Source organism: Martes martes (assembly GCF_963455335.1).
Source record: "Martes martes genome assembly, chromosome: 3".
Taxonomy (NCBI): Eukaryota; Metazoa; Chordata; class Mammalia; order Carnivora; family Mustelidae; genus Martes; species Martes martes.
In genome coordinates this window covers 149,974,219-149,986,396 of record NC_137890.1, presented here as the reverse complement: position 1 = coordinate 149,986,396, position 12,178 = coordinate 149,974,219, and the positions used below count along the sequence as shown (strand labels likewise).

At 52.5% G+C, this 12,178-nt stretch overlaps 1 protein-coding gene across 5 annotated transcripts in view; it reads left to right on the top strand.

Moving 5' to 3' along the window:
- Positions 1-12,178, top strand: part of PPP1R7 (protein phosphatase 1 regulatory subunit 7) — a 29,442-nt gene that overhangs the window by 5,578 nt on the left and 11,686 nt on the right. For all 5 annotated transcript variants that reach the window (XM_080799112.1, XM_080799111.1, XM_080799110.1 and 2 more), the window contains 7 exons: positions 1,934-1,989; positions 2,603-2,668; positions 3,230-3,360; positions 3,598-3,760; positions 5,447-5,563; positions 6,342-6,446; positions 9,888-9,974. In XM_080799112.1, the coding sequence (XP_080655238.1) occupies positions 1,934-1,989; positions 2,603-2,668; positions 3,230-3,360; positions 3,598-3,760; positions 5,447-5,563; positions 6,342-6,446; positions 9,888-9,974 (725 nt within the window). The remainder of the gene's footprint in view (positions 1-1,933; positions 1,990-2,602; positions 2,669-3,229; positions 3,361-3,597; positions 3,761-5,446; positions 5,564-6,341; positions 6,447-9,887; positions 9,975-12,178) is intronic.

Genomic DNA, 12,178 nt, shown 5'->3' with positions numbered 1-12,178 from the left:
TCATCAGGGAGCCTGCTTCTTTCTCTCCCACTTCCCCCTGCTCTTGCATGTGCGCTCTCTCAAAGAAATAAATGAAATATTTAAAAAAAAAAAAAAAAAAAAAAAAAACCTCTGGAAATTCGTAGTCTTATAAGTCCTTAAGAGAAATTGGGACTCTGTGCTCCCACCTGTATTTACTTAAGTCCTAAGTTCAAATAAAATTCAAATGTGTCAACTGTTACCTTTCACTTATTTTCCTTATTTTTAAAAAAGAAAAAGATGAATACATGATAGATTTGGGGAAACATTCTAGGCTGATAACTGTTGCAGAGGTTAACCTGTTCTGAGGGGCCTGCCCTGAGTGCTGGGCATGCTACAGACACAGCCACATTAAGCTGTGTGACCACCTGTCCTATGGAGTGCAGGCCTGGTCTCTATCCACCAGCCGTGCTCAGTTGTCTGCAGTGCTGCCTTGCCCTCTCACAGTGTCCTGGTGTGGACGCTGGTTGGCTTGGACACCTGCCTTCATTGTGCTGCCTCTCTCCTTACAGCTTCCACAGTTCACGGATCTTGGATTTGTGCCATGGGGGCGGGGAGTAATTTGGGTATATCTCTTGGTTTTGCCAAACTCCTTTTATTTCATTCCTATGTTGGTTGACACCTTGTAAAGTTATAGCAAATAATTCCAGTAAATAATAAACTGTAGCAAACGACATATTTTTTTGACTGGCCATTGTTGGTTGTTATGGAGAAGGCATCGTGAGAAGACTGAATTCAGCCAGTGCCAGTCGATGCTGCATGGTTAAGCTGGTCAAGTGCTCCTCTCGGCTGCCTCCAGTCAAGGGGCCAGGCTGGCCAGCAGACAGAGTGAACCCTTGGTCCTTGGGAGGTGCCAGGAGCATGAGGTCTGAGGGCTGCAGGCCCATTCCACGGCAGAAGCAGATACAGCTTTGCGGTAGGGGGCAGGCAGCAGTAGGAACCAGGCAAAAACAGCAGTGGGGACAGCCGCTTTCCAGGAGAGCGGGGGCCACATTCTCCCACCATGAGCGTGTCAAGCCAGGCGGCCCAGTTTCCTCAGAGAGCCAGAAGGGACATTAGAGAAGTGTCATCCAGTCACAATATATGACTTCATTCAGATGCTAAGACAAGCAGACTGAGGAGAGAAATTGTCAGACATGGATGAAATCCAAGGATCGCTGTTACTGTTTTCAAGCACTGAGCTGTTTTTAGACACACACGCATCCATCAGTTCAGGAGAAATGAAGACCAGGAAGCGGCTGATGGCAGGCCATTGGGCCGGGGCCTGAGCGCATTGCACAGCTCTCCCCCAGCACTGGGGCAGGGGGTTCTCTGCCAGGAGCAGCTCTTTCCTCCGGCGGAGAAGTGTGTTTTAAATCAGTTGGGGTTCTCCAGTCCCTCTGTTGAGCTGTCCTTTGTTTTGGTGTCCTCTTTGCAGAGATGAGCGTTTATAGATTCGAGGCCACTTTCCAAAGCAATAAAAGGCACATCCTAGAACATCTGACATGCCCAGCATGAGCAGTGTTCACGTGGTCTAATTTATTGCCACAGACGAGAAAGGAGAGGGCCGGCTGCTGCCAACTGGGCAGCTCTGGGCCACTCCCCTACCGCCCACTGGGCTCACCTGAGGCTCTGTCGGCCTCTCCCCTCCTTCCTGCAAACAGTTTCAGGCTACATGTCCTTCCCAGGCAAGTTTAGTGGCACACATAGAAGTTTGGAGACCTTTGCTGGTAGCCGAGTTCAGGAACATCCGAATACTTGAAAGGCGACTGTGACTGGAGCAGTGCGTTAACCCTGCCGCACCATCCAGAGCTTCCATGTGCCGCTGCGTGGCTTCTGCTGGGCGTGATTTCGCTCTGAGCCAGGCAGCCCAAGTCCCAGGGCCATGGACACTAGGGCTCTGAATGGGCTTTGTTTTTCCTTCTCATTTTTTCAGAAGGACAAGAGCTGCCTGTGGATATGGAAACCATCAGCCTGGACAGAGATGCAGAGGTAATGCCCCCTGCTGGCCGCAGCCTCGGGGGGCCATGGTGATGGACCACTCTGACTGTCAGGGTGTCTTTTATGGAGGTTCCAGATTAGTAAGTGATTTCCTAGGCGAGGTCGTCTGTGCCCCACTCGGTTGGGTCAGATTCCTTGTGTCCTGGTTGTTTCTAATACCAGTGATTGAAACTCCAGGTCTGGAATCAGAGGATTGGGTGGCCAATGAACCGCCTTTGTCATCTGAATGACACGAGTAGGTCTGGTGATTACATTGTCCATGGCAGGGCCTCGACCGCCCCAACATTGGAAGCACACTGAACGCTGACAGCTCCGGGCAGGCGGGAGACCATAGGAAGCCTCACCTGGGCCCCACCCCACCCCAAGCCCACAGCTGGCAGTGGCTGCCTGGGCCCATGTTTGCACTCAGGGGGCTGGGGGGAAGACAGACTTTACTAGCTGCTCATTTTTATATCAGACTGCCAGCGAGCATCTTGCAACCGTCCTCTGTGTCACTATGGCCTGTCTACAGGCTTGACAGTGTCTCCTCACCCTCCCCTGCACCCACCTCCAGGAAGCAGGTCTTTAGGTGCTGCTCGGCAGCTCGATTTCTTCTTCATTTCAGGACGTTGATCTGAATCACTACCGCATTGGGAAGATTGAGGGTTTCGACGTGCTGAAGAAAGTGAAGGTGAGGGCGACTCTGTCCTTCCTCTGGAGGGGATGCTGACACCCCGGAGCCCATCCCACCCAAGGGGTGCGGGCACATGCCTAACTGGGGGTTGGTTCTGCAGAAGCTGCTGGCCCGTGTCCTGAACTGCCATCGGCACTTTGTATCCTAAACATGGCGGGGTCTGCAGCACTATCCAGGAGGTCGACGGCCGCTCCCCGAGGCCAGACAGTGAGCCGGTGCAGAGCCTGCCTGCAGTTAAGCACACCCGGACTGTAGTCCTTACCTTGTTCAGTTCAGTTTGTTCAAAATTGAGCCCACTGCCAGTTTGCTCTGCTGGGAAACAGCACGCACACCCAACCCTAACCAGTGCCTCCCTCACCAAGGAGGTCTGCTCAGTGCAAGGCCTGCCTCCAGCCCCTCTTTGGGTATCTGTCCATCGTCTCCATTGTTGGCACGTTTCTAGAAGACAACGGGAGCATGAAAAGTGCATCCCCTGCCCTGGAAGTCTGGTGCTGTGACACAACTGGCATCTCGTGGCCTCCCTGTTGCCTGTGTCAACTGTCCTTTTTCATCCCTCAGACTCTCTGCCTCCGTCAAAACTTAATTAAATACATTGAAAATCTGGAGGAGTTACAGAGTCTGCGAGAGCTGGATCTTTATGACAACCAAATCAAGAAGATTGAGAATCTGGAGGCGCTGACACAGTTGGAGTGAGTCATGAGTCCGGGGGACGACTGCGGGGCTTGCTCCGTCTCCCCAGAACCACCCCTGGGCCCCAGCTCCCAGCCCTGGGGGCCACCTCTGCCGCAGGGTCCTGCCGAGAGCCTGGCGGGCAGCTGGGGTGGTGTGTGGCGCACCTGGTCGGGGGGCTGCTTCCAGCTTACTAGCATTCTGAGCCTCATGCCACCTGGGCTCTTTTAAAACTGAAATGTTTTGCTTGTTCTCAGGATTCTAGATATTTCTTTCAATCTGCTGAGAAACATTGAAGGAGTCGACAAGCTGACACGACTGAAGAAGCTCTTCCTGGTTAACAATAAAATCAGTAAGATCGAGAACATAAGCAGCTTACACCAACTGCAGATGCTGGAGCTGGGCTCCAACCGCATCCGGGTAGGTGTGGGCATGTGGCCAGGGGCCTGGCGTTGGGGACTGGCCTTGGTGGGTGCTGGGGTGTGTGCTTGGCTGTGTGCTCTGTATGGTGGAGTTTGATTTCCCAGGAAGAGAATGTTAACTGCAGGTCAGTGTTAATAAGAACATGGTCTAGCCCTTTCTCTGCACGGAAATTTCATTTGTTTTTTTATCCAAATCACAGCCTAAACCTTAGCAAAGCATCCCAGTTACATTCCACCCGAGTGAAGCACTTTGGTTTTCATATGCTGAGGTTGTGTTCTTTGGTGGCCTCTCTGAGATGACAGTGTCCCAGACACGGCAGAGTGGTGGCTTATAGTGACCTGACGTGCACACAGGGGCTGTAAGAAGCATGTCGCGACTCAGTAACTTGGTTGGCCCCTTCTCCCTGGGCAGCTGCATACAACTTGGACACACCCCACGGCACCCTTACATCCTGCCACGTTCTGTCTGACCTCTGGGAGCACTGGGCAGAGGAGACAGAAGAGGCTTCAGTAAAGAGGTTGGTGTCCGTAGGAGCAGGCCTTTACCCATCTGACGATAGCTACTGGGCAGAACCCCTGGTGGAAACGCAGAAGGAGTCACAGAAGGACTGACATTGGCAAGGGGTGGGGAGGTGGTGGCAGCTGTTTGCTAGCAAAGAGGAGGAAGGGTCACCAGGACAGTGATGAGGATCTCTGCTAGCCAGAAGACCACCTGACATCCCGGTGAAGACAGTTGTCCAAGCACTTCTTCCCCCACCTCTGTGTTGCAAACAGCCCTCCATCTAGCTCTTGGACATTCACAGCACACTGTACTCAACCCAGCTTGGCCCTTGAGAGCTGGGCAGGATGCAAACCCAGGAGGGCCTCCTGGGACAGTTGTGAGCAGTCATGTGGCCCATGTAGCAAAGTAGCCTGTTTAAAACTAAAGAGTGAAGAGTGGTCCAGATGTCAGCATTTTATCAAGTATCTCTCTCTGTAGCATTTCTAGGAGAATGGTGGCTCATCGCACATCAGCGTAGGCAGTTCAGGAAGCCCCGCCCCTGAATCCTCATCCTCCAGTTCTGCTGTGATGTGCAGGGTGGGATGCACCTGCCTTCTGCCCTGCTGGTGGATTAGCTTGTGCCCAAAAGCTGGCAGTGAACTCGGGAGGGAAGTAGGTCCAGTCAGTTAGCACGTCCTGGGCCACCTGCTCTCTGCAAGGCACTGAGATTGATGGTTGAGTAGAGGAGCACAGGATTCTGGTAGGGAGGGAGGGTTGTGGATCCTGAGATGGGGGACAGAGAGCCATGGAATGGGGGTGCCTGCTCCCAGGAATCCTGGGTGGCATCCTGTGTCAGGGCCGCTTTTGTGGAGACCGAGGTTCCCAGAATGCATTTTAACAAACCCTCCATGGAATAACGATATCATGTGAGCTCCAAGCTTCAGCGGTTGATGGGGGGCTGCTCACCTGTGGATGCCCCCTGACCTCAGGCTCATAAGGCTTGGGGTAAGCCCGGGAGATGAGACCTTAGACAAGCCACCTTTTAAGTGAAATTTCAGTGGAGAATTTCCAGAGTTGACAGATAACTTGCCCCCATCCAGGGCCGCAGTCCAGATGACTGTGTCTCCTTGCCCAGGCCCCTCGCCCACCCTGCTCCAGCTGGTTGGCCACACAATATTCACTGTGACCCTCTCTTTTTCACAGGCAATTGAAAATATTGACACGTTAACCAGTCTGGAGAGTTTGTTTTTGGGGAAAAACAAGATCACTAAACTTCAGAACCTGGATGCACTTACCAACTTGACGGTGCTCAGTATGCAGGTACTGACCCGCCTTCATGCCCCTGTGGCCGAGCCCCGGCTGGGGCAGAACTGCCCGGCACCCCGCACGCTCGTCTTCTGCCGTGTCCGGAATCAGCGCTCCCTTCACCATCAGGGAGCCACTGAAATGTTAGGTTTCAGAGACTCCACATCCATACACATAAAAGGTCCTTCCCTGGGTGGCTTCTAGCTACAGGGTCGTCTCAAGAAGGCTGAGCTTGTGCTAAGGCTTCCTGAAGCATCTGGCTCCGTGGTGGAAGCTTCCACGCCCACACAGAGAGCAGAGCCCTGTGTTTGCAAGTGGGCAAGCCCCTGAGTACGCCAGGCCCTCGAGGTGAGGTGCCACAGCGTGTGCTGGGCGTGCGGGTCTCCCCAAAACCAGTTGTGCCTTTTGCAAAGTAGACGTTCTGCAGACTCTTTTCTTTAAAAGGACCTTATACTTTGCATTACAATGTATATTAAAAGAAGTGCGAAGTAATTTATTTTAAAATATTCAGTGGACTTGACATTTTTGAATGACTAAATTATGGGGGTAGACCTTTCCAGGCATATCTGAAGAAGTGAGTGCTTCACCTAAAAGCCTACAAATCTCACACAGCATTTTAGCCAGTGCGACAGACTTGAAATCTGGAGTGCACTCACTACGTTCGCTCCCTTCTGACACTCGGAATGCAGTGCCCTAGCATTAGGCCTCTCCAAGAGGAGCAGTCTCCTGCGCTAAGAGCCAATTTGTTCCCTCCCCTCTGCTGTTCTGAGGCTGTTGGCCCTCCGTCTTGCAGAGCAACCGGCTGACCAAGATGGAGGGTCTGCAGAGCCTGGTGAACCTTCGAGAGCTGTACCTGAGCCACAACGGCATCGAGGTCATCGAGGGCCTGGAGAACAATGTAAGACATGTGCTCGTGTGTCCGGGGCGGTGCGGGTGAGTCCTGTTCTGAAGAAGACTCGTTACCTCTCGGGGTTTATGGTCAAGACCATCCCCACTCACACTGGGACACGCATGAAGTTCATGTAGTCTCCACTCTCCCCTGGGTGAGTGGCGAGCCAGTGCTGCACACTGTGGTCCCCAGCAGTACCTCGGCCTCTTCCCAGGGGCCCAGCCTGTGGAGGGCTGGCAGGTGTCGGCAGCAGTCCCTCCTTCCCCATCCTGGCCACTGCACTTCCTGACCCATGGCTTTCCAGACCACAGGGGCCAAGAGACCTCAGCTTTGAACTGACTTCCTGCACATCCCCCCTCCTCCCTGCTTTTCAGCCACCCTCGCAGGGATGAGGAGGGCCTGTCCACCTCCCAGGGATAGCCCTGCTCTTGCCCCACACAGGACAGCCTTAGATGTGCTGAGCGGGGAGGGCGGGCGGCACTGGCCACTGCCTTTCTCAGCTGCCTGTAGGCAAGCCTGCTTTTCCTCCCTGCGGTAGTCGAGACAAATAAAATACTTTTTCTCACTCAATTTTACTGGGTTTTTTTTTTTTTTTCTGTTTTGTTTATTGCCAGCAAAGGTAACTGTATGGTTACTTTTGTTATTCTAAACCTAGCATTTCAGTCTTAATAAAGGCTTCTTTGGCTTCTGTTCCTCAGCCCCTGGGTCTAGTCACTGTTAGCCATGTTCTAGAGGGAAAACCACATTCCGAATTTCATTTTAGCACTACCTAGAATTTTCGAGGAGTTACAGTTGGCCTGTGATAAGCGTGGTCGCCTTCCTTCACTTTGCAGTCAGACTGAGAGCTTATAGCCCAGCGAATCCACCGGGCGCACACTGGGGCCGTGCAGGATGGAGGGTGGAGGCCCAGGTGGGAGAGGCTGGACTCTACGGAGGCTGGGGACAGGGTGCTGTCTGCGGCGTGGGCAATGGAGCGCAGGTCCCCAGCAAATGGGAAAGAAGCGAAAGTGGAGAATTTTACCGGTAGACGTGCTACGCTGTGGTCTGGGTTCAACCCAAACCATTGTTAGGCCTCTGAACAAAACAGAAAAAAAAAAAAAAAAAGGGAAAAAGCAGTTGTGACTTTAAAGGTAATTAGTTACTAGAACATTTATCATTGGTCCAATGTGATAATCTCCCCAGGGCTTCATTCAGTTGGAAGTCAAATTTCATTTAAGTTTTTTCTCTTGATCTGGAATTTATTTTTGTTCTGGGAAGTAAGGAAGTAAAGGTATGTTTTCCCCAAATGGCACATCCCCATCCCAGTACCACCTGTGATGCCACCTCAGCCTTCAGGGCACCCCACCCCACGCAGCCCCCTCTCTGCACACACGGCTGTCTGTGGTGTGTCACTGCACAATGGACACCCTGTCTGCTGAACTTGCTCACCCCCCTCCCGCCCAGTCCCTACCCCCCTCCCTTTTTTTGGCGGGGGAAGCAATTCTCTATTGGTTTGCTTTCAGATGAGCTTTCAAAACACTGTCCAGCTCCCCAGAAAAACACAGGACAGTGTCGAGCGCATAACCGAGTCCCTCTGCTCAGGGTCCCGGGCCCAGTCCTGCCAGCCACAGCGTCCCGGGGACCGAGTCTTCACGCAGAGTCCACACTGCAACCGAAGCCTGCCTGCGTCTCTGCACCCGGTGACACCAGGCACTGCAGGACGGGCTCAGAGGGCTGAAGGTCGCTGCGGGGGCAACCCCAGCCTGGCACTGCCTGCCACAAACCCTCTTCTGCCGAGACCCCCTAAGTCCCTGTTTGCTACAGACCCCACTCCCCAGGCAGGAGCCTCCTGCCGCGCTGCACTCACACCACAGCCCAAGCGCACATGATGAGCCCAACACAAGCTACACAGAGGAGCTCCTCATCTATGTGCCCATGCCCAGCTGGCATGTGACATGGCATGGACCCTGTGGCTGCCTGAAGGGTGACTGGCCAGCACTCTTGCTAGGTGACATGGTGGGGACAGAGGGCGGACCCTCAAGGAGTCAGACACCAGGGCCAGAGCCCTTCTGAGTCGGCATGGCTGCTGGCTACAGGCTGACGAGTGTGTTCACGGATTTGTTTTTATTTTATTGAGACAATTGGTAACTTTCCCTTAAAACTTGCGAAGGTTTGGAATCAGAATCCCAAGAACACAGCAGAAAATGTAAGAAGGGATTCACGGTCAGAAATGGGTACACAAGAAGGTTGTCAACCAACTTTAAATGTTTCCCTTTTGATTTTAAGAAAAATTTGCTGGTTAGTTTGATTAAACCTGGTCTAGCAAGCAATGCAAGCTTTAACAGTCTTCATTTTTACTATAGTGTTATTCAACTCTGTTAAATCTTGAAGCTGAGCTTTAAAAAAAATACTCCTGAGGCTTAGGTGATGTGAAAGACAGCATCTGCCAAGTGCTCCTAAGAGAGGGGATCGTGGGGCGCAGGCCGGAAACAGGAGACACAGTGTCTGGCCTGCAGAGAGAGGGTGCTCAGTCACTCCAGACACTACTCCAGCAGGGCCGAGCACTCCTTCCCCTCTCTCCTATCAGCTGTAAATCCCAGGCCGGCGCCCGACCCGCTCTCCCTCCACACCCGGGCCTTCCTCTTTTCCCCTTCCTCCTGGTGGCCTCTTTCCAGAAGAAGGGCATCCTTTGGGAGAACGGGCTGGGGCCACTAGTGCCCTCTCTCCCACCTTGGCTCGTATCTGGGCAGTTTCGTCCCCAGTGAGCCCCAGGCTCCTCATCTCTAAGTGAAGACAAAAATACTATTCTGAGGATTACTTTTTTAATAAATATTTTATTTATTTATTTAACAGAGATCACAAGTAGGCAGAGAGAGGAAGGGAAGCAGGCTCCCTGCTGAGCAGAAAGCCCAACGTGGGGCTCGATCCCAGGACCCTGGGATCATGACCTGAGCCGAAGGCAGAGGCTTTAACCCGCTGAGCCACCTCAGCCCCTGAAGATTATTTTTTGTGGTATTGTACATGTCCTCAAGATAGACTGAGTAGATGTGGCTACAAGTGTCACCTCTTCTTCAGAGACCACCCAGATGCCCCCATGCAACAGAGCCCCCTCAACCCCCACGCTGAGCCCCAGGCCTGCCCTGCTTCCAGGGAGGTGTCAGTGTGCTCTTCCGGGACCATGCGTATCACCAGGATGGGGACCCTGGCACGCAGGGGTCTGGGAGTCTGGGGCTGGGAGCATCAGGTACCAGGAGTGATTGATGAGCGCTCTGCACAGTGGCTGTGAGGATTCCGTGTGGGAACAAAATGGGTGGCCTGCATCCCCATCCTGTTAGGACACTCCTGTGCCGCGAGGGTGGAGAAGGTGGCTCGCCCTGCAGCTCTAAGCTGGGCCCCCGACGCCATGTGCGCAATCACACAACCATTGTTGAACTGAGATAATCCAGGAAAAATCTTATCTCCTTATTTTAGAACAAACTCACGATGTTGGACATTGCATCAAATAGAATCAAAAAAATTGAAAACGTCAGCCATCTAACAGAGCTGCAGGAGTTCTGGGTAAGTGGATACATGCTGGGGTTGAAGTTGCTTCTGCTGAAATGGTACCTCGGAGCAGTGTGCTATGAGTGAGGGCAGGAGCGTCAGCCCCAGAGCCCCCAGGAGGGTGAGGTGGGTGGGCACTGTCACCAAATTTGGTGTGGGCTTTGTCTGTGGGTCGGCGTCACCCGGGAGCAGAGTCTCCAGCCCCACATAACTCCAGATGGAGAGACCCTGTAATTGCCAAACCCAGCCCAGGAGCTCGTGCATTCAATGCGGACATGCCCCACAGAAGGAGAAGGCAGTGGGCTTGTGCAGCCCATCCTCCTGGACTTTGCCGAGTCTTCACTGATACATTGTTTGGGGAGTCAAATCGCAGAGCGAGTAAAAAGCAGTAGGGAGAGAAACAGGATGTAGGAAGTCTTAACTTCTGGACTCCTCTGCACGCATTGCCAAATGATCCCTGAGACAAGGCCCTCTGCGTGAGAGCCCATGGGCATGTGTGCTGCCTGTCCCCAGGCTGGTGGCCCCGCTGGGATCCCTGCTCACATCTGACCCTGTGATGCTATGAGCCGAATGTTGTCCTGGATGTACTCAGTCTGACCAGGATTTGTGCTGAGTCTCAGGCACGATCCTTCCTCGTCCAGCCACGCTGCTGACCCTGCTCACAGCCTGTGTGGTTTTCTTTCCTCATCTTTATCTATTTTTTTCTTTCCTCATCTTAAAATGTGCCTTGAACATAGGTACCCTGGGTCTTAGGTAGTGTCAGGTTGTGATGCCAGAGCAAATCTGGGGACACCAGACCCAGAATTAGAGGTAGGAAAGAAAAGGGTCACAGGCTGGGGACACCATCCAGCCACCATGAGCCCAGTGGGTCTAGTGTGCAACCTACCACTACAGGAAGGCACAGCTGGGGATAGGCTGCTTGGATCAGAGCAAAGGGATTTGGCTCTGGAGAAGCCAGGGAACCATACAGAGAAACCCAAGGTCAAATGAGGAGCCCTGTGGCAGAGGGCCTGGGTGACAGGGACTCCAGATGATCCTGAAGCCGTGTTTCTGAAACATGTGGTCCCTTCTCCGTGACCTGCCAAGGGACAAGAGTTTGGGACCTGGGGCACTGAGACCACAGGTAGGGGCCGGCAGGGCACCCCGCCATCAGGGAGGCAGGCAGGCTGGCAGTTGCTCAAAGCTGGATAGTCCCCGCCCCTGTGACACCCAGGGCATCTGCTGCTTAGACCTCAAATGGAGACAGTTAAGTGAGGCCGAGCTTACAGCACTTGACCGTGTCTGAATGCTCTCTCTTCTGGTCTCCTGATCCCAGTAGCCCTGTAAAGCAGGTGGGACTGTGCCTTCTGGAGGGGAGCCCGCAGACCGGGAGCTCCCTAGCCCTGCCATGCTCATACCACATGTGGGGGTGCTTAGTTGGTAACCAGTCTCTGAAAGAGATGTGGGAAGCCAGTCCTCATAATTTTTAATCACCCAAATTCTGTGTTTCTTGATGTTCTATTTGTTGTGCCAATTACCAACAGAAGGATGTTGAAATATCCCAGTCATGACTGTGGATTTGCTTTCTCCTGTCAGCGCCGTCAGCTTTTGCTTCTTGTGTTTTGAAGGTTTTTATTAGTTGCACAGACATGTAGGATTATAGTGTCTTTTTGAAGCATTGTCTTTTCATCATATGGAATGTCCCTTTTCCTCACAGCCCTCTGTTCTTGTCCTGAGGTCTACTCTGTGTTAATCTGGCCATTCTGTCTTTCTCCTGATTACTGTTTCCATGGGTATCTTTCTCCATCCATTTACTCAACCTGTGTCTTCATAATAAGTAAAACGTATCTCTTATAGACCACATAGGGGTTTTGTTTTTTTACCCAGTCTGACCCATCTCTGCCTTTCTTTCTTTTTTTTTTCTTAACTTTTTTTTTTTTAAGATTTTATTTATTTATTTGTCATAGAAAGCAAGGCAGAGTGGCAGGCCGAGGCAGAGGGAGAAGCGGGCTCCCTGCTGAGCAAGGAGCTTGATTCGGGACTTGATCCCAGGACACTGGGATCATGACCTGAGCTGAAGGCAGCCGCTTAACTGACTAAGTCACCCAGGCATCCCCCATCTCTGCCTTTCAAGCAAGGTGTTTATCCTACTTATATTTAATATAATTGCATTTACTTGCATCCTGTGCCATGGTTGGGTTTAAGTCGGCCATCTTGCTGTTTGTGTTTTAGTTGTTCCT